The sequence below is a fragment of the Myodes glareolus genome, chromosome 4 (assembly GCF_982192425.1).
Source record: "Myodes glareolus chromosome 4, mMyoGla1.1, whole genome shotgun sequence".
Taxonomy (NCBI): domain Eukaryota; kingdom Metazoa; phylum Chordata; class Mammalia; order Rodentia; family Cricetidae; genus Myodes; species Myodes glareolus.
The window spans coordinates 23,697,610-23,719,793 of record NC_142029.1 but is presented as its reverse complement, the minus strand read 5'-3'; the positions used below and the strand labels follow the sequence as shown (position 1 = coordinate 23,719,793).

The window sequence follows — 22,184 nt, the reverse complement described above, 5'->3', positions numbered from 1 at the left end:
GAGCACAGAGACAGCCATGGTGGTAATTTACTAATTTTGTGGGAACACTGAAAAGTTATTTAAGTTAGAAGGAAGAAGAAGAGAAGGAGAGAGAAGCAGAGAAAGTCAAAGTTTCTTACACAGGTTTTTTTTTTTTTTTGTGAAAGTGTAACTAAGTACTTTCTAAAACAATAAAAATCCAACATCCTTAAAAAACAACTTTTTCCAAATCTGTTATATTATTTTATTTTCAAGAAAAGATTTACAATTATGTTCTTCACTGGTGAGTGGCTAATTGTATTAGTGCCTAAAGAATTGACTTACCATACTATTGTTGAGATTCTTGTCGACCTTGCAGAATGTGTGTGGTGGACTTTCTCCTTTACTGGGTATAATAATGCATATGTCTGTGACAGCAAGGGTATTCTGAGTCATGTTTTCAGAGGCTCTTCGGTAGGTGATATAGATTCTTTGTGATGAGGTACTGCCACTAATATTGGCAGGTCGTCCATAGGGAGTACTCTGAATAATCTCACAGCCCTGTTTTAGTCTTTCTTTCCAGTCATATAATACCCTAAAACATAAAAATTTAAAAAGTAAATGCATAAAGTTCCCTGAAACCTGAAAGATAACACTCTCAAGTATTGATGGACACATCCTAAAACACAGCAAGGTATAAACTGTGTTTGTCAGTACACATTAATGTCCAGTACTCAGGAAGAGGAGGCAGGAAGATCAGAAATGGAGTATCATCCTTGGCTACATAACAAGTTCAAAGCCATGGCTATCTGAGATTCTGTCATAATCTCCATCTTCTGCAAAAAAGAGTTGGGTATATTCTGCCCTCATATTTCACTTTGATTCTTTCCAGTTAAGTTTTTTGTTGTTGTTTGTTTTGTTTTTTCAAAACAGGGTTTCTCTGTATAGCCCTGGATGTCCTAGAACTTGCTCTGTAGACCAGGCTGGCCTCAAACTCAGAGATCTACCTGCCTCTGCCTACCAAGTGCTGGGATTAAAGATGTGTATCATCACCTCCATGTTTTCAGTTAAGTTTTTTTTTTACTACATCTTACAACTTAGTTAAAGACTACATTGCACAGTCCAAATGACTATTTCCCTATCAAAACTTTAAATAATGTTTTATGCTTATTAATATAACAGAGTGGCAATAATTAATGTTCAGTATCCCAATTAGTTATTTATTAATATATTTACTTACCCATGCTCTATAAAAATCAAGCACATTCTATTGGAAATGTAACCCGTGTTTTAGTCAAAGTTAAAATCTACAGAAGGTTGCATGACCAGACAGTATCTTCTTGCATAATTTTGCTCTAATGCTTTCACTAAAGGTGTCTAAATAGAAAGAAGTTAAAAACATCACAATTTTTTAAAAATGCTACTGCTAGTTGTATTACCTTAGGCATCATTTAACTTCCCTGAGCCTTACACTACTTAGTTATGAGATCAAACCATGGGAGAGTGGGTAAAGACAGTTGTTACAAACTTGACAACCTGAGTTAGATTTTGCAACATATGTGGTAGAACACACACACGGTGGGGGGGGCAGAGAGAGACACAGACAAATTAAACAAATAAATAATACAATTTCCTAACTTCAAAGATACCACGATTAGAGGGATATCATAAAGAATGGAGAGGAGGCTGGAGACATAGCTCAGTGGTTAAGAGCACTGGCTGCTCCTCTAAAGGACCTAGGTCCAGTTCCTAGTACCCACTTGGTGGCTCATACCCATCTGTAACTCATTTCAGGGGATCCAATGCCCTCCTCTTGCCTTCCTGGGCCCTACACATGCATGTGGTACACAGATATACATGCTGACAAAACATGTATACATAAGAAATTCTAAGTAGAGAAAATATTTGTTAAACATATACCTAATGAAGGACTGTATTAATAATTTGGAATGAATACTATAGCTCATCAATAAAAATATAACCCAATTAAGAAATGGGTAAAAGAGCTAAGCAGGCATTTCTCAAATGACACTTGCCAATAAACACATGGAAAGATGTTCAGTATCATCAGCAAACACAAAAATGCAAATTAAAGTCACAATGAGATTCCATTTCATACTCACTAGCACAAACATAATCAAATAGAAATACAAACTATTATTCAGACTGTGAAAAAATCAGAACCCTCACACTCTATTGGTGAGAATGTGCAATACTTGTAAAGCTGCTTTGAAAAATATTCTGGAAGTTCCTCAAAAGGTTAATACAGAATTATCGTATGATCCAGTAATTCCACTCCTAAGTACATATACACAAATAATAAAAATATGTATACACAAAAACTTGTACATGAATAATCAATCATAAAAGCATTATTAATTATAGCCTTAAAGCATAAATAGCCCAAATACCCATCAACTGGTGACAAGAGAAATTATGGTACAACCATATGTTGGAATACTATTAGGTCACTTAAAGGAATATGGTATCAGTACATATTACAATAAGAATGAGTTTAAAAACATGCTATCTAACAGGCAGGTGAGCACTAGGACTTGCAGGACAGATAGATGGAGACAGTGAATACAGAATACTGGGTATGGCTTTATTTTTTAATCTCCCCTTATTTTAGTGGGTAGTAGGCAAAATGCGTTCTCACTATGTAGCTAAGTCTGGCATCAAACATAATAATCTTCCTTCCCTAGCCTATCAAATGCTAGGATTACAGGAATACGGACTACACCCAAGCAAATGTGTCTGATTCTAAAGGTATCATACCACTATTAATGACCAAAACTAAGTTTAACTTCAAAATCCACAAAGCATACAATTTGGATTAATAATAGTAATTCATTAAAAAATACTTACCCCAGATCTGTAAGTGGAGGTTTATCTCTCCCTCTTTTATAGCAAAGGTAAATCTGGGGTCCTACAAGACTTCCGTTATTGAGATCTGCTGACAATCCAGTTGGGGTAATGTCAATACATGTGTAATCCCGCGGCACCTCCTCTCCAAGGGATTTGATGATAACAGAAACATCTGTGATGGGTTCCTTCGGTTTAGCCACTTTGTGACAGGCATCATTGAAGTGAATTTCTTCTTCAAGAGGCTTTGAAACATCAGTTAAGCCTGCTACAACAAAGTAGTCAGCAACACGAGGCCCCTTGTCTTCAATCATCTTCCATTACTAAACTTACATCTAAATGAAAAATAAAAGGTCTTATTCTTTATCGGTCAAGTCAAAGTGCAAATCTATAAAGAATGCAAGTCCTAGTCACACTAATATTAGATATTTTACCCATGTAAGTGAAAAGCATGCCTTTTATGAAAATGAGACAATCTTTGGTATTTTTATTATAAAACTAATGCAGGAATCTCCAATTCTGGTATCATGAAAACCTAGATCATTGAAGTAGATAACAACAACAACAAAAACACAGCCCTTTAAATATATAATGCAAGTTCCCATAGCATCAAAAAAGCTACCAAAAGCCAGAAAGCAACATATAAGCTAATGTTGGGTCAGAAAATCTGCCATCTCCTCAATAATCAAGGGATTGTGCTTTAAAAGGCATTACAAGTAGAGGAACAAGGCTTCAGAAACAAATCAGACAAGGAACTGGAATGGAAGCAGCTATATAAAACCAAAAGCTCCAAATGACTAGATTCTTGATTAAAGAGTGAATTTTAAAACCTATCCATATTGGACTTTAGTGTAGCTCAGTGGTAGAGCATGTGTGAGGCCCTAGGTTCAACCCCAAGCACTGAAACAAAACACTACCTATCCAATGACATATAATGAAGTTGATTTCAATGCATCCCTGGCTTGCACTGCCGTTAGACTCTGGACCTTGAACTTAAGCCACTTTTAAGGTTCCAGGAAGCTCCAACTGAGAAACATATAATAAAAGTATTCTGAGACTAGTGATATCTCTGCAGGAGGCTATACCCTAAGGCCAGGTTTCCACAGACAAAGCCCACCTGAAGATGAGCTCCTATTCTAAACCACAAAAACATACAAGGAAAAATCTACCATGAATGAGTCTCGGCAGATATAACAAACAAAAACTCACATAAAAGAGTACCATACTCTTACAATAAACTAAAACGACAAATATATTCATATACCTACCTATAAGCCTTTAAGAGTAAAAGCTCCTTCAACTACAATCTCTTAAACTTTAATTTCTTCTTTAGCTAATATGCTTCTAGCATTGCCATTACTTGTAAAGCATTGTTACAGGGAGAAAAGTTCTATTTAAAACAACAATCCACCATGAGTCTTATGTCAGTTTTGGTTATAATAACAGCAAACAAGAAAAGAAAACCCAAAGACAAACAAATTAGGTATGTGTATATCATAAACCTCTTTGTCACAGTTACATATGACATATGGGGTACAAGGATGAGTATAGCATATATTTCATATATGTGGAAAGATTAATCTTAAAACTTAGTCATTTGCTTAAATCCCAGAATTTCCAAAATGGACTTGAGCAATAAACCCTAATTTACCACCTAACAACTAGAAAAACTCTACAATTTGCTCTAAAAAATGCTAGTACAAAGTAAATAACCTTTCCTGAGGGAATTTGTGTCACACATCAGAGTACAACCTTCCATATTGGGCTGAGAAGATGGTTCAGGGGAAAGTATCTGCTATGTAAGCATGATGACTTGTGTTCAGATCCCCAGCACCATGTAAAAGCTGGGGTGCTTGGGGGGCAATAAAAACAGTAGATCCCTATGTATCCCTCAAACTTACTGCCAACCAGTCTATCCAGGTGAGCTCCAGGCTTAGTGAGAAACCCATGACAAGACATGAGGTGAGGACTTACAGAGGGAAGCATCAGACGTGGAGCACTAGTCTGCATGTAAACAGACACTTGTGAATGCTGAGAGACACACAAACATGAACTCACACATATAAGCCACACACACCTTCTAAACTAAGAGGCAAACTTCTCTCCCTGTTTTATGGTTGATGGGGATTGATCCTAGGGCCCTCTACGTGGCAGGGAAATGGTCTACCATGAACTTTCAGCCTCAGAAAGTAAATTTCTTTACATTAATTTTTGGAAACTGAGGATCAAAAAAAAAACCAACCATGCATTTAAACCAAAGGTTATTCAGATAATAGCTGTAATACAAAGTCCTGAAATGTTATTAATTTGAAGTAACAATACTGCATCATTTATCAATAATTATTTGATAATTCTTCTTTGTTCAAAATGTTATAGATAACTTTAGGAACCACACATAAGATAGAATGTTTAGGATCTGGCAAGGTGGCTCAGAGGGTAAAGGTACTTGGTACCAAGCCTGATTACCTAAATTCAATTTCTTGGATCCACAGGGTGGAAGGAGAGAACTTACTCCCACAAAATGTCCTCTGGTATCCATTTACATGTCATAGCATGTATATTCTACATATATGCAGACACTCACAAATAAAATATAAATAAGATAAAATTCTTACAGGTCTCTTTTATATACCTGGGAGAGGAGTACAAGGTGAAGGTGATCAAAATATACTTGAAGAAATTCTTTAAAAAATTAATAAAAATACTATATTAAGATTTATTATGTCTTCTTTGATAGTATTTTACTTATTTTAAGAATGATTTATGGCGTATGATAGCACCTTCAGAAATTTTTCTTCCTTTTTTTTCCCTCCAAGACAGAGGATCTTACTACGTAGCTCTGGCTGTACATAAACTTACTATGAAGACCAGGCTCACCTTAAACTCACAGAGATTCAACTGCCTCTGTCTCCCAAGTGCTGGGATTAAAAATATGTACCACTATGCTGAACCCAGAGGGTTTTCATACAAGATATATTTGTACCTCAGTAAATCCAAGACCAGGCTAAGTAGTCTAATATTCTAAAGTGCTGGGGATGAAAGCCAGCATCTTGCAGATAACAAGGTAAACACACTACCACTAAGATGAATACATTGCCCAGCCTGATTATATCCTTTAAATAGAATCTATTTTCCTTGAAAATAGAAAACAAGAAGAATGTACACTCTACTTATAAAAAACATAAGATAACTAAATTGGAAAGGCATTACAAGAAGGCTCTTACCCATTCATCAACTAATGGGAGATTGCTTTGTTTTCTCCCTTTTAATCTCTGGCCAATCCAGATGCTTTTTATTTCTTATCTCACTCCATTAGGTCAAAGTAGCTAAGCATGTGCTACCAAGACTGCTTCTAAAGACAAGAAAAGGCGAGAGTGAACATCTGAGGAAACTTTATAAACATACATATCATTATATACATATATATCAGTATATATTATGTGTATATATACATAGCAACATATATATATATATGATTATGAATACTTAAGTTTTGCAAAGTAACTACCAGTGCCAGGTATAGTGACAGACACTTATGACCCCAGCTTATAGGGGGCTGAGGATAGTGAGTTTAAGATCTTCTAGGCTATTAAAAAAATCAACTACTACTGAAATTTTTAGATATTATATGATAATCACACACTCAAACTTATATATGAAAATGATCAGTACCACAATAGGCCAGTTGATTAAATATAAAAAAATTCTGCTAGATTTGAACTCACAAGCCTCCTGCCTCATCTTCCTGAATGCAGGGATTTCAGACTATGCATTATACTCCTTCCAAGAGACATCTTAAAACATCTTTCAATAAATTATTCTGTATCGGCTGTTACTTACAACTATCATTCAATGAGTATATCACAGATTCTTAAAGTTATGGAAAATTAAATTTCCCATGATTAACACAAAAAAAGCCAACTGGAACAAATCACAATGAAAAACAAAAACTACTCACACATTACTGGAGTTTCTGATGGAAAACAGCAATTCCCAAATGTGAATTCTTCAGGCCTCGAGACTGAGAAATACTGTATTGAAAAGAATACAGACTGAGGTTAAATTAATTCTATAAAATATTTTCCCCAATATAGCTGTGGATACTTAAAGTTACACTAATAATAATCTTTAGATAAATACCAGTCTATTCAAAAAGCACATTTTAGTCAAGAATAGATACAAACTTGAAAAGAAATTGATCCAGAAGAGTGAAAGAGAAAGCAGATAACAAATGGAATAAAAGTACATGTGTGGGAAAGCAAGGGAAGTGAAATAATTTTAAATGTCTGCTCCTAGGACACCTGTGTACAGAGTCTCATTCATAAGGCAAAAATACCTACTTAACCAATTCAAAAGTAGACACAGAAAAGTTCCATATATGTGTTTCAAATAAGACCAATGTTCAAAAGATTTTTCCTTTATTATAAATATCCACAACTATCTTAATATAATTAGCATATCAATCCTTAACAAGAGATACAACAGGGACAGGATAATAAAAAGACAACTGCTGGTCCAGTGTGAATCTGGGAGGTTAGAGGGAGTAGTCTTGATCCAGGACCCCTGTGGGTCCAAGTCACAGTTTGGAACATCTGAAGAACTAGGCCTGAGACAGGACCTCTATGGATCTAGGCATAAGTCTGGGACCTCCGATGGAATAGGCCTGAGCCAGGGCACACCCGAGTCTGGGTCTTCTGAGGGAGTAGAACAGAGCCAGAGACCTTTGCCAGAGACCAGAGACCAAACCCAGAGCCAGAGACCTCTACAGAAGCAGATTCAGATCATGGACATTTACAGAAACAGATCTGAGCTGGCAACCAAGGCCACAACAGGCCTGAGACAGCGAACTCCATGGGAGCGCTGAGCGACTTCCAAAAGCACAGAGTGAACAACGAATAACTGGAACCATGGCACTGACTGCACCACAAGGAGCAACCATCTGAGCCTTGAATCCACTGGCACCTGGGAGATTGATCACCAGAGTCACAGACAGCCCCAACTACACCAAGCAGAGGAAAAGATGAGTAGACAAGGTAAGAGCACATGCAACACCATGAAGAGCAACATGACACCAGTAAAATCTAGTGACCCTACAACAGCAAGACATGGACAACCAAATACAGATGAAGCAGAAGAAAATTACCTAAAAGATAACTTCAGGAGGATGTTTGAGACTCTTAAAGAGGAAATTAGAAAATCCCTTAATGAAATGGAGGAAAAGACAAACAAAAAAATTGGAAAACAGCAACAAATCCCTTAAAGAAAAAAGCAATCAAACATATGAAAGAAACTATTCAAGACTTGAAAACTGAAATAGAGACAATAAAAAAACACAAGCCAAGGGAATTATAGAAGCAGAAATCATGAGAAAATAATTAGGAACCACAAATGCAAGCACAAACAGCAGAATATAAGAGATGGGAGAGAGAATCTCAAGCACTGAGGATACAATAGAGGAAATAGATTCATCAGTCAAAGAAAACATTAATCTAACAAAAGCTTAATACAAAATATACAGAAAATATGGGACACCATAAAAAGACCAAACCTAAGAATAATAGGTAAAGAAGAAAGAGAACTTCAACTCAAAAGCACAGAAAATATATTTAACAAAATCACAGAAGAAAATTTTCCCAACTTAAAGAAAGATATGCCTATGAAGATACAAGAAGCATACAGAACACCAAATAGAATGGATCAAAAAAAAAAGTTCCCTTGCCACATTATACTCAAAACACTTAACATACAGAATAAAGAAAGGATATTAAGAGCTGCAAAGGAAAAAGGCCAAGTAACATATAAAGGCAAACCTATCAGAATTACACCTGACTTCTCAACAGAGACAATGAAAGCCAGCAGGAGCTGGTCAAGCATTATGCAGACATTAAGAGAGCATGGATGCCAGCCCAGACTACTACATCCAGCAAAACTTTCAATCACCACAGAAGGACAAAACAAGATATTCCATGACAAAACCAGATTTAACCAACACCTAGCCACAAACCCAGCCCTACACAAAGTACTAGAAAGAAAACTCCAACCCAAGAAAGTTGGCTACATCAACAAAAACACAGACAATTGATGATCTCATAGTAGCAAATCCCAAAGAAGGGGAAAACACACAAATTAACATCACCAACAACAAAACTAAATTAACAGGAGATAGCAATCACTGGTCATTAATATGCCTTAATGTAAATGTACTCAACTCACCTATAAAAAGACACGGGCTAACAGATTCGATACAAAAACAGAATTCATCCTTCTGCTGCATACAAGAAACACAACTCAACCTCAAAGACAGACATTGCCTCAGAGAAAAGGGTTGGGAAATTTTTTTCCAATCAACTGGACCTAAGAAACAAGTGGGTGTAGCTATTCTATTATCTAACAAAAACAAAGACTTCAAACTAAAATCAATCAAAAGAGACAAAGAAGGACATTTCATCAAAATGAAAGGACATTTCAGAAAAAAAATCCATCAAGAGGAAATCTCAATACTGAACATCTATACCCCCAATACAAGAGCACCCTCATATGTAAAGGAAACACTTCTAAAGCTTAAATCATACATTGAACCCCACACAATAATAGTGGGTGACTTCAACACTCCACTCTCACCACTGGACAGGTGAGTCAGACCAAAAAATTAACAGAGAAATAAGGGAACTAACATATGTTGTGAATCAAATAGACTAAAAAGAAATCTACAGAATATTCCATCCAAACATAAAAGAATATACCTTCTTTTCAGCACCTCATAGAACATTCTCAAAAATTGACCACATACTCAGTAACAAAACAAACTTCAACAGATACCAAAAATTTGGAACAACCTCATGTATCTTATCAGATCACCATGGCTTAAAACTAGAAGTCAACAGCAACACTACTTCCAGAAAACCCACAAACACATGGAAATTAAACAATACTCATCTAAATAATCAATGGGTCAAGGAAGAAATAAATGGAAAGATTAAAGACTTCATAAAATTCAATGAAAATAACCACACAACATACCCAAATTTATGGGACACAATGAAAGCAGTGTTAAGAGGAAAGTTCATAGCACTAAATGTCTACATAAAGAAGCTGGGAAAATCCCACACTAGTGAATAAACAGAACATTTGAAAACTTTAGAACAAAAGGAAGCAAACTCACCCAAGAGAACTAGATGGCAGGAAATAATCAAATTGAGAGCTGAAATCAACAAAATAGAAACAAAGGAAACAATACAAATAATCAATGGGACAAAGAACTGGTTCTTCAATAAAATCAACAAAATAGACAAACCTTTATTCAAGGCAGAGAGAGAATATTCAAATTAACAAAATTGGAAATGAAAAAGGGGACATAACAACAGACACAGAGGAAATTCAAAGAATCATCATGTCATATTTCAAAAACCTGTACTCCACAAAATTGGAAAACCTAAAGGAAATGGACAACTTTCTGGATAAATATCACTTACCAAAATTAAATCAAGATCAGATAAGGAAATTAAACAGACTATAACTGCTAAAGAAATAGAAACAGTCATTTAAAAAAATTCTGGTTTCAGCTCAGAATTCTACAAGATTTTCAAAGAAGAACTAATACCAATACTCTTCAAATTGTTCCACACAATAGAAACAGAAGGAACATTGCCAAACTCTTTTTATGAGGCTATAATTACCCTGATACACAAACCACAGAAAAACATCACTAAAAAGAGAATTACAGACCAATTTCACTCATGAACATTGATGTAAAAATACAAAATAAAATACTGGCAAATTGAATCCAAAAAACACATCAGAACCATCATCCACCATGATCAAATCGGCTTCATCCCAGAGATGCAGGGATGGTTCAACATACGAAAATCTGTCAATGTAATCCACCATATAAACAAACTGAAAAATAAAAACCCTATGATTATCTCATTAGATGCTGAAAAAGCTTTCAACAAAATACAACATCCCTTCATGATAAAGGTCTTGGAGAAAGCAAGGATACACGGAACATATTTAAACATAATTAAGGCAATATACAGCAAGCCAACAGCCAACATCAAACTAAATGGAGAGAAACTCCCAGCAATCCCACTGAAACCAAGAACAAGACAAGGTTGTCCACTCTCTCCATATCTATTCAATATAGTCCTTGAGGTTCTAGCTAGAGCAATAAGACACCAAAAGGGGATCAAGGGGAAATAAAACAGAAAAAAAGAAGTCAAACTCTCATTATTTGCTGATGATGTGATAGTTTATGATAAATGGGCCCAAAAATTCTACCAAGGAACTTCTACAACTCATAAACACCTTCAGTAATGGAGCAGGATACAAGATTAACTAAAAAAAAAATCAGTAGCCCTCCTTTACACAGATGATAAATGGGCTGAGAAAGAAATCAGAGAAACATCACCCTTTACAATAGCCACAAATAGCATAAAATATCTTGTAGTAACTCTAACCAAACAAGTGGAAGACTTGTATGACAAGAACTTTAAATCTTTGAAGAAAGAAATTGAAGAAGACACCAGAAAGTGGAAAGCTCTCCCATGCTCTTGTGTAGGTAGAATTAACATGACAAAAATGTCAATCTTGCCAAAAGCAATCTATAGATTCAATGCAATGCCCATCAAAATCCCAACAAAATTCTTCACAGACCTTGAAAGAACAGTACTCAACTTCATATGGAAAAGCAAAAAAAAAAAAAAAAAAAAAAAACCCAGGATAGCAAAAACAATCCTGTACAATAAAAGAACTTCTGTAGGCATCACAATCCCTAACTTCAAACTCTACTGTAGAGCTACAGTACTGAAAACAGTCTGGTATTGGCATAAAAACAGAAAGGAGGACCAATGGAACCAAACTGAAGACCTGGATATTAATCCACACATTTCAAACATCTAATTTTTTACAAAGAAGCAAAGAATATCAAATGAGAAAAAAGCATATTTAACAAATGGTGCTGGCATACCTGGATATCAACATGTAGAAGAATGAAAATAGATCCTTATCTATCAACATGCACAAAACTCAAGTCCAAATGTATCAAAGACCTCAACATAAAGCCAGCCACACTGAACCTTATAGAAGAGAAAGTGGGAAGTACACTTGAATGCACTGGCACAGGAGACCACTTCCTAAATATAACCCCAGTATCACAGACATTGAGAGAAACAATTAATAAATTGGACCTCCCGAAACTGAAAAGCTTCAATGACAAGGTCAACAAGACAAAAAGACAGTCTACAGAATGGGAAAAGATCCTCATTAACCCCAAATCAGACAGAGGTCTCATCTCCAAAATATACAAAGAACTCAAGAAATTGGTCATCAAAAGAAAAAATAATCCAATAAAAAATGGAGTATAGACCTAAACAGAGAACTCTCAACAGAGGAATATAAAATGGCTGAAAGACACTTAAGGAAATGTTCAATATCCCTAGTCATCAGAGAAATGCAAATGAAAACAACTCTGAGATTCCATCTTACACCTGTAAGAATGGCCAAGATCAAAAACACTGATGACAACTTATGCTGGAGAGGTTGTAGGGTAAAAGGAATACTCCTCCATTGCTGGTGTGAGTGCAAGCTGGTACAGACCTTTGGATATCAGTATGGGAATCCCAGAAAATTAGGAAACAACCTTCCTCAAGACCCAGCAATACCACTTTTGAGTATATATCCAAAGGATGCTAAATCGTGCCACAAGGACATGTGCTCAACTATATTCGCAGCAGCATTGTTAGTCATAGCTAGAACCTGGAAACAACCTAAATGCCCCTTGACTGAAGAATGAATAAGGAAAATGTGGTACATTTATACAATGGAATACTACACAGCAGAAAAAAATAACGACATCTTGAAATTTGTGGGCAAATGGATGGAGCTAGAAAACATCATTTTGAGTGAGGTAAACCAGACCCAGAAAGACAATTGTCACATGTACTCACTCATAAGTGGTTTTTAAACATAAAACAAAGAAAACCAACCTACAAATCACAATCCCAGTGAACCTAGACAACGATGAGGACCCTAAGAGAGACATACATGGATCTAATCTACATGGGAAGGAGAAAAAGACAAGATCTCCTGAGTCAATTGGGAGCACAGGGACCATGGGAGAGGGTTGAAAGGGGAGGGGAAAAAAAGGGAGGGGAGCAGAGAAAAATGTAGATCTCAATAAAAATCAATAAAAAAGGAAAAAAGATACAATGTCCTTTCTGCACAAGAAGCACACATGTCATAGCACCATCTCCTAACTACATACACTTTCCTTTAGACACCACCTCCATCCCTATCTTCTTTAGCATGGTTATACACACACACACACAAATCATGAAAGTAAAAGATATTTCCTAAAGCAACAGTTCCTTACAAAAGTGTGCAGAAATCAACCAAAGTATAAGGAATTTTTTATGGCACAGAAGATCAGTGGGTCACATTCACTCAGCCAGGCTAGAGCCATTCCTTTTCATCATGATTCTACAAACATATACAAAGGCATGCACACGTACACAGACAATCACTGACAGTGATCATCTAGCCACTCACAATGAAGACCAGACTCCTCAGTTTTAAGATAAATATTCCCATTATAGAGAAACTACAGACTGGAAACAAACAGGCAACAAAAATGCTACAGAACAGCTACAATGGGAACTCAGGTGAGAAAGAACTAGAAAAGTGATCTTGTGTTCAGGAGCAATTTTGCCCCTCATCTAGTAATTAGGCCAGAGAGGAAATAGCTTGTATTGTCTTGGGAATATGGATCTGTTCTCGACAGAACAAGATCAGACTGGAAATACAGAGTTTTAATGCACAGTCACTTGTCTCCAGATAGACTACAGACAATCAAAGACTGCTATGATTTCTGTGTCTTCTATTATAGCAGTTAGAAACACATGGCAGGTGTGTGAACACTTAGTAATGAGTGAGGTCAAAACAGTAGCAACAGGAAAGTGAAAACATCACAGAATGATGAGATTTTAGAGCAATGAGAGTCCATGGAGACTTTGTTTCAATTACTCCTTTTATAATTGAAGAATTTTTTAATTACAGTATAGCAGCCTGCCTATAACCAAATAAGTCAATCTATGACTTTTACTTTGGAGTTCTACTATACTATACTTCATATTCAAGGATGTAAGATAAGAGAGTCCTTGAGGGAACTACTGCTTGTTAGTGAACCTAGGCTTCCCTAAGCAAAATGTTAGTATATAAAGGTTCAAGATAAACTTGACAAAAGAAAAGGAATGAATAACAAAACTTATACCAGAGAGTAAATGGGGGGAAAGGAATAAGTTGAATTAAAAGATATGAGAAGAATTTAAAAAAAAAAAAAGGAGGGCCAGTGAGACAGCTCAGCAAGCCTACTACTGTTAATGACTTGAGTCCCATGGCCAGGACCCATATGGTAGAAGAAAAGCAAATTGTCCACATAAATAAAATAAATAAAATAAAAAATAATAAATTTTTTTTAAAAGAAATTAAGAAGAGGAGAGTAAACTAAAGTGCTGGAATACAGCTCTGCAGGTAGTGAGCACTGGCCAACACACTGAGCACTGGGTTAGATGCCCAGGACAACCCCCCAAAATAGTTAATTAATTAAATCATTAAAAAAAAGAGGAAGTAGAGATGAAAAGTGACTACACTGATATGAGGAAAAGGCATCCATGAAAATTTTTAATGTTACACATATTCTCTTAAGATTACTGAAATTTACCATTGTCAACCGTGAAATCTAGATTACCTGCAAAAAAAAAAAAAAAATCAGCCACCAATCTTAAGCTGAAAGTCATCTGCAACCAGCACTGTCTGAAATCCAAGTGTCCTGGCTCACCAGCATGAAAAGGAAGTTTGATTTTAAATTTCCTTTCTTGCACAGTCTTCTTTTACTTAATTTCCCCCTTGCACACTACCCCTAATTCTCTACCTTTTTACTTCCTCTTTGGACTAGCATCTGCATTTGCTATATGGAAGCTAACATGAACTGCCTGCAACAGTGGAATGATCTGTTTCTCTTAGATAACACAGTATCTGGCCACTCCTCTCTTTACAGATGTAAACAAACCACATAGAAGTCCAATTCTGCCTTAAAATATAAATTTAAAATTCTCTCATTTGATCAATGTTGAACATTCTAATTTCTTACCCATCTGTCACCATCCATTTAAAAAGGCTTTACGACTAAAACAAACAAACAAACAAACAAAAAACCCTTTCCAATTTTCCCTACACATTGTAAAAAACACAAAATGGACTCGGAATCCTTGAAAACTACCTTGAGAATTCCCTTACCCTTCTATCTAATAACGATTAGTGTAATTTAAAATTTTTATATGGCATATTAGATGATTAAAAACTAAAAATAAACACTTCAAACAGAAACCTAATCACTAAGAGTCAGTGTCCAGGGAGCAGAGAGAAGCAGAGGGCCATTGTTGGCTGAATAGGGGGTCTGAGACCAGCTGGGGCTACAAGAATCCCTTTTTCACACACACACAAAGAAAAAAAAAACAACTGGTCACACACACATTTAATCCCAGCACTCAGGAGGCAAAGGCAGGTGAATCTCTATGAGTTCGTGGCCAGCTTGGTCTACAGTGCAAGTTCCGGGGCAGCCAGGGCTGTTACACAGATAAACCCTGTCTCGAAAAAAAAAAAAATCCTGAATTCATCTCTAGGATCCCCATGGTAAAGGAGAAAATCCCCACAAGCTTTTCTGACCTCTACAGATGCACTGTGGCATATGCACAGATACACATGCACAAATACTGTTAAAAAGAAATAAAAAGGGACTAGATAGATGGCTCCCACGATTAAGAGCACTGGCTGCTATTTCAAAGAACCCAGGTTTGATTCTAATTTTGTTGTCATTCATTTAAAAAGTCTGCAACCCTAGTTCCTGGGATACAATGCCTTCTTCTGGCCTCTGTGGGCACTAAGCATGCATAAAGTAAACAGATACATATACAAGCAAAATACACACACTGTTTAAAAAAAAAACCAGAAAACATACAAATACCAAAATCCTTGGAAGAACCATGACTCTTGCAAATAATTAGACTTTGGGGTTCTAAATTAAATTGAACAAATGAAAATAAAACAAGCCCAGCACTAGTGATGATATAGGAAAATGAGCACACTTGACAAGTGTGAACAGCACTGTGAATTAGAATGATCTCTCATATATTCTGAAATTACTTAAAACTGATTTTATGGATGGGGATGTTGGTGTTGATTTTATGATTTTTTTTTTTTTTTGGTTTGGTTTGGTTTTCAAACACGTTTTCAGTGTGTAGTTTTGGCTGTCCTGGAACTCATTCTGTAGACCAGGCTGGCCTCGAATTTAGAGATCTGTTGGTCTCTGCCTGCTTAGAACTAAAGGAATGTGCCACCACAGTCTGGCCTATTTTGCTGTTGTTGTTGTTTGTTTGTTTGTGATGAGTCTCTCACTCTGTAGCCCAAACTGGCCTTGAACTTCAGGCAATCCTCCTGCTTCAGCTTTCCTAGTGCTAAGAACTATGTCCAGGTGTGATTTTACTCTCCAAACTAATTCTATTCTGTTAAACGTTGTTTTAATTTTTATTATTCTTATTTTTGTTTATCTGTTAAACAAAACATTCTTGAGATGATTTCATAGAGCCTGACAGTAGGATAGTAGTTACTGGAGAAAGTAGGAGAAAGAGACAATGAGGAAAAATTAGTCAACAGATGTAAGTTATAGTTATAAGTTATAGTCAGACAAAAGAACAAAAGCTTTCCTGTGCTATCGCACAGCCAGGAACTACACATAATAATGACGTGTGTGTGTGTGTGTGTGTGTGCGTGCGCGTGTGTGTGTGTGTGTGTTAAATTAGAAAGGCTGACTGTAATCGCATACAGCTTTGTTCCCAACGCTCAGGAGGCAGAGGCAGGCACATTTCTGTGAGGCCAACCTGGTCTTCATGGTAAGTTTTAAGCCAGCCAGGGCTATAGAGTGAGACTTAGTCTCAAGAAAACAAAGAAAGGAAGGGAGGAAGAAAGGCAGGCAGGGAAGCAGACAGACAGACAGAGAAATAAATTTTAAAGAAGTTGTAGTAGGCATTTTTTTCTAATTTATAAAGAAAAAATTGTCACAAAACTAAAATTTTTAAATCAAACTATTGATCTAAAGATTATTTATATCCAATTTCCTTTAAAAGGTTAACAGAAATTCCTTTATGTTCAGAATTTAAAGGGAAGGACCTTTAAAATCATTTGGTTTGATCCTACCATTTATTTAATGAGAAAATTAAATTCCAGGAAGGCTAATTTGATATGTGCATAGTGGCACAAACCATCGGGAGCAGAGCAGGGCCTGAAATTCCTTTCCCCAGATCTCTTGACACTGCAGCCTACTCAGATCAGCTTAGTGAGGACAGGTGATCCCAAACAAAAACAAACAAAAACCTCCTACATTTTATTTATTTACTTAGTGTGTGTATATATATGTACGTGTGTGTGTGTGTATGCATGCTCATGACACCTCGCTCATGTGGACAACTAGTAGGAGTTGGTTCTTTCACCATGTGGGCCTGCAACTCATCAGCAGGCACCCTTACTTACTAAGTCACCTTGTCAGCCCAAAGGTGATTCTTCCTAAACATTCTGAAGGACCAGCCCAGCCCGAAACAAAGTATATCTACTAAGCTAATAACCAGACTAACACGAGACAAATACCTACTAGACTAAGAAAGTGTTTAGCCTCAAATTTATATCACCAGCCCTAAGATCCAAAATGTCCATGTTATGACTCTACCTATGTATTTATGTTTTATCATCCTCCACCTTAAGTCCAAACCCACTTCCTTGTTAGCATGTACACTGTATGTACTCTTATGTAGTCACTAGAAATCTCTAGTACAAATTTTAAACTTGGAATATTTATGACACAGTCTCTTCTTTAACTTTCTCATTTTAGCATTTTTACTCTACAGCATTATATATATATATATATATATATATATATATATATATATATATATATATTGGATTTGGGGGGTTAGGTTTTGTTTTGTTTTTTGAGACAGGGTTTCTCTGTGTAGCCTTGGCCATATTGGAACTAGCTTTATAGACCCGGCTGGCCTTGAACTCACAGAGATCCGCCTGCCTCTGCCTCCTAATTTCTGGGATTAAAGGTGTGCGTCACACTGCCTGGCTATATATATGTATGTATGTATGTATTATGTATGTACGTACACACACACACACACACACACACACACAGAGTTTTTGAGGCAGGGTCTCACTATGTAGCCCTGGCTGGCCTGGAACTTGCTATGTAGACCAAGCTGGAACTGAACTCACAAATATCTGCCTGCTTCTGTCTGTCCTAAATGCTGGGATTAATGGTGTATACTACTATTCTTAGCTATTATCGAGCATACTATATAATTTATTCACTACTATTTATTCTCTTTCTTTGCACAAGATCTTATAAGTTCTTTGAGGTTTGGGAGTTTTCTGTTGTAAAGCAAAACTGCTCTACACTGACAATAGTGCCTGATGAACAGCATTCAATGTTTGTTGAATAGATAAATAAACAAACCATGATAGCTGTAATTAAAAGAATAATTTTAAAAGATGGTAGATCATGAATCTTATGTAGCAAGCAAAACTATGAAATAGAAATGTAATGGCACAGTTAAAAACCCGAAGGGAATCCAAAGCAAAATAGTATTGATATGAACTGAGATCACATGCACATACAAACCACACTATGGTTTCCAAAGATATTTTAGGATGATATCATGGTCATATTAGAATGGATACCTAAGAGGAGAAGGGAAGATAATGAAGATGCAGGAACAAAGAACTTAAAACAAAATAAAACAGGAGCCCCCAAACAGGCCAGTGACAGAAACATATCATGGAAGGAGAGCCATGAGTAAACCAGTCCTCTACAGTTGTGCACTCTCACCCCACTTCCATCCTAAGAGGATTTAACTACTAGATTAACAAGCATCCAATCACAGTGAACTTGGGCAGTCATTTCAGTAAGTGTTACTGTGAGGGAAGCCTGACTGGGATGAGATGAAGACAGCGCGAAGTAAGGAAGCACAGTCATCCTAGGAGGGAAATGGAGCCATCTCTCCAGTCTCTGAGGCCTGCTTTCACAGTTGTCTTCTCTCTGGCCTTCATCCCCAATCACTCTCCCCAGAGTGACTGTTATTGGCATACTTCCCTTAATTCTGTTCACTTTTTAAATAAAATAAACCTAAAAGTTTTTTTTTTAAGTAAGCCTGAGAAAGTGTAAAAAGATAGGATCCAAAGAAAAGGGTCTGATCTTAGAGGTCAGGTTCTATCTCATGATAAAAATGTGCTATCCACAATAAAATATATAAAATAAAAACTTATATGTATATGCATGTCTTTATAGAGAGATAGATGATGTGGGCGCTTAACCTTTTAGAAGTCATGAACCTCTCTAGAAGATCTAATTAATATTAACAATCTCTTTCTAAAATACACAGAAATGTGAAGATAAAACCCAATACTCAACCTGAGGGGCTCACTTAGCCTTGTTCCCCAATTTAGTCCATACACAGGCCTGCTTTTGTTTTATTGTTCTGATTTATTATGTGTATGAGTATCTTGATGTATGTATGTACCATGTGCAAGCCAGGTGCTACAGAAGTGTCAGAAGAGGACATCTGATTTCCTCAAATGGGAGTGAGGGATGCTTGTAAGCCACCATGTAGATGCTGGGGACCAAACAGTCCTCTGCAAAAGCAACAAGTGCTCTTAGCCCTGAGCCATCCCTCCAGTCCCATTTCATTCTTTTTAACTAAAATATAACAAACATAAAAAAACTACAACTGCAAGAATCCTCACTAACCATTATAAATACCTCCAGTGTCAAGAACACAATACTGACAGGAACAGAAAGCCCCTTCAATTTTTCTGGAAAACCACCATTTTGAATTCTAATGCCAGATTTCTCTCTTTGTGAACATTATAAGAATGGAACATAGAAGGACTCAAACAGTCTACACTGGGCAGGGGGAGCTTGTTTTTTCACCTTATATCATTTCTGAGAATTTGCCTCAGTTGTTCTGTGTAGCAGTAGGTTGTTTACATTTCTGTGCATTTTTCATCTTAATGACAATTTTAAACAAATCTGAACAACTTTACTTACCTATTCTTTTGTTAATGGACATCTGGTTTATTTCCAGTGTTAGGCTACTGTGATTAAAGTTGGATAGAAAATGCTGCATATGTCCTTTGACACATAAATGCAAACTTATAAAAAACAAACGAGATCACTAGCACATGGGAATATGCATGTTCAACTTTGATAAATACCAGTTTTCCAAAGTGGTTATAGTAAAACCTTATATTTGACAGGTAGGCAGATTAGAAATGGATAAAAACTTGACTTATTTTTCTAATAGAGCAGTTGTGTGTTCTAGAATCATCTGAGTAGAGTTCAAATACCAGTTCACTCAGCAATGTACTGCCAGACAAACCAAAGCTTCCACTCAGACACTACACATGGGGGAAAGCAACGGACCTTAAATAATTAGATACCAAGAAACGTGCTTGAAAAATCACAGTGGGGTTGACTTGATTTATCCTTTATTTTATAGCTTTTGCATTGATTTGGGTTTGAGCAACATTAGTGACCACACTTGAATGCATGATGGTAAAAAGGCTTAAAGATCCAGTAGCATGGCTCTGACTCACTGGTTAGATGGCTACTGAAATGAACAGGTGCCAGTTTTACTTCTCACTGTCCAGACCTGAGCTTGCCCTTTTCTCTACTCAGAGAATCTGATACATGTCTCTGGAAAGAAAGTAGATTCTAGAACCAATCATAGAAACTTGACCAATCACAAGGTTAGATACTTGTTTGCCATACTTTGTTAACAGGCTCTCTGGCTGGTCAGTTCAGTGCACTCACACAGAATTTAAATCTAGAGCCAGTGCTGCAAAAACAGGTTAGAATCCATTATCAGGATTCTTTGGGTCATGTGTGCATAAGAGTTGGCAGTCTGTCACCCACAAGACTTTCCCACTATAACTTGTTTTTGTTTATTTGTTTATTTTTGTTTTTTGAGACAGGGTTTCTCCATAGTTTGGGGGCCTGTCCTGGCACCCGCAGTATAGACCAGGCTGACCTCGAACTCACAGAGATCCACTTGCCTCTGCCTCCCAAGTGCTGGGATAAAAAGGTATGCACCACTACCACCTGGCTCCCACTATAAATTGACCATAATTCTGGACACTCAGCAGACCGACTGTGTGTTGAGGGACAATGATCTTGTACCGTGTAAAGATTTGTCAGTTGTATTGCTTTAATAAAATGCTGATTGGCCAGTAGCCAGATAGGTGGGGCAATGAGAACAAGAGAACTCTGTGAAGAGGAAAGGCTGAGTCTGCAGTCCTCACCCAGACACAGAGGAATTAAGATGAGAATATCTTGCTGATAAAAGATACCAAGCCACATGGCTAACACAGACAAGAATTATGGGTTAATGTGAGTTATAAGAGTTAATAAGCAGCCTGAGCTAATAGGCCAACCAGTTTTTAATTAATGTGGGCCTCTGTGTGTTTCTTTGAGGCTGAATGGCTGCAGGACTGAGTGGGACAGAAATCTCTGTCAATAACTGTGAAACAATTTGTGTTGTTTATAAGCCAAATACGCACCCACTTCTTCAATCAGTGGCCTACTGTACCCAGTGACAATGTTCCAGCAGCAGCAGTGAATGAAGTTTTGGGGAAAGGAAACCATGGCTTTTCACTTTGGCTATGGTCTAGCCCTAAAGTTTGTTTCCTATTTTTTCTCAACATGCAGCTCTTCACTCTTGCAGTCATTTCTGAAGAATAACTAATACCTTCTAACAAATCCACTGTCTCTTGCTTCAGTTGACCAAAGCTGACTTCTGCTTACAATGAAAAAACTTTCAACATTAGATACTCCTGCCATGTGCCAAACTTCATAGCAGGCAACGACAGCCAAAGACAAAATGGCATGGCTGCCTTATAGAAGTTTAACAGACAAGTCAGAAAAGTAAATGAGCATCATAGAAAGTGATGAGTTTGTAACCAAGAAGACAAAGAAATGAGAATTGGTCTGAAAAGAAAGAGGCATTATGAGTTAAGAGATGGCAAGGCAGTATCCCCAAAAGGAGAAGCAGACTGAAGTCCTATTACCTCCCCTTTTCTCTGTTCATCACCTCTACCTACACAGAAGGGTATCTGAAGTTGATATGGCAGCACATGCCTATAATTTCAGCACTCAGGAGGCAGAGGCAAGATCACTGCAAGTTCCAGGTTAGCTGTTACTTCAAAGGAAGACCATATCTCAAAAAGCAAACAAATGAACAGAGCACATTTAAATATAA

At 36.8% G+C, this 22,184-nt stretch overlaps 1 protein-coding gene across 5 annotated transcripts in view; it reads right to left on the bottom strand.

Annotated features, from left to right (window-relative positions):
* The window catches only part of Dennd4a (DENN domain containing 4A), a 109,588-nt gene that overhangs the window by 71,615 nt on the left and 15,789 nt on the right, over positions 1-22,184 (bottom strand). For all 5 annotated transcript variants that reach the window (XM_048423738.3, XM_048423740.3, XM_048423737.3 and 2 more), the window contains exons 2-5: positions 6,782-6,854; positions 6,048-6,175; positions 2,827-3,158; positions 304-553 (exon numbers count right to left, since the gene is read on the bottom strand). In XM_048423738.3, the coding sequence (XP_048279695.2) occupies positions 304-553; positions 2,827-3,137 (561 nt within the window). In that variant the 5' untranslated portion in view covers positions 3,138-3,158; positions 6,048-6,175; positions 6,782-6,854. The remainder of the gene's footprint in view (positions 1-303; positions 554-2,826; positions 3,159-6,047; positions 6,176-6,781; positions 6,855-22,184) is intronic.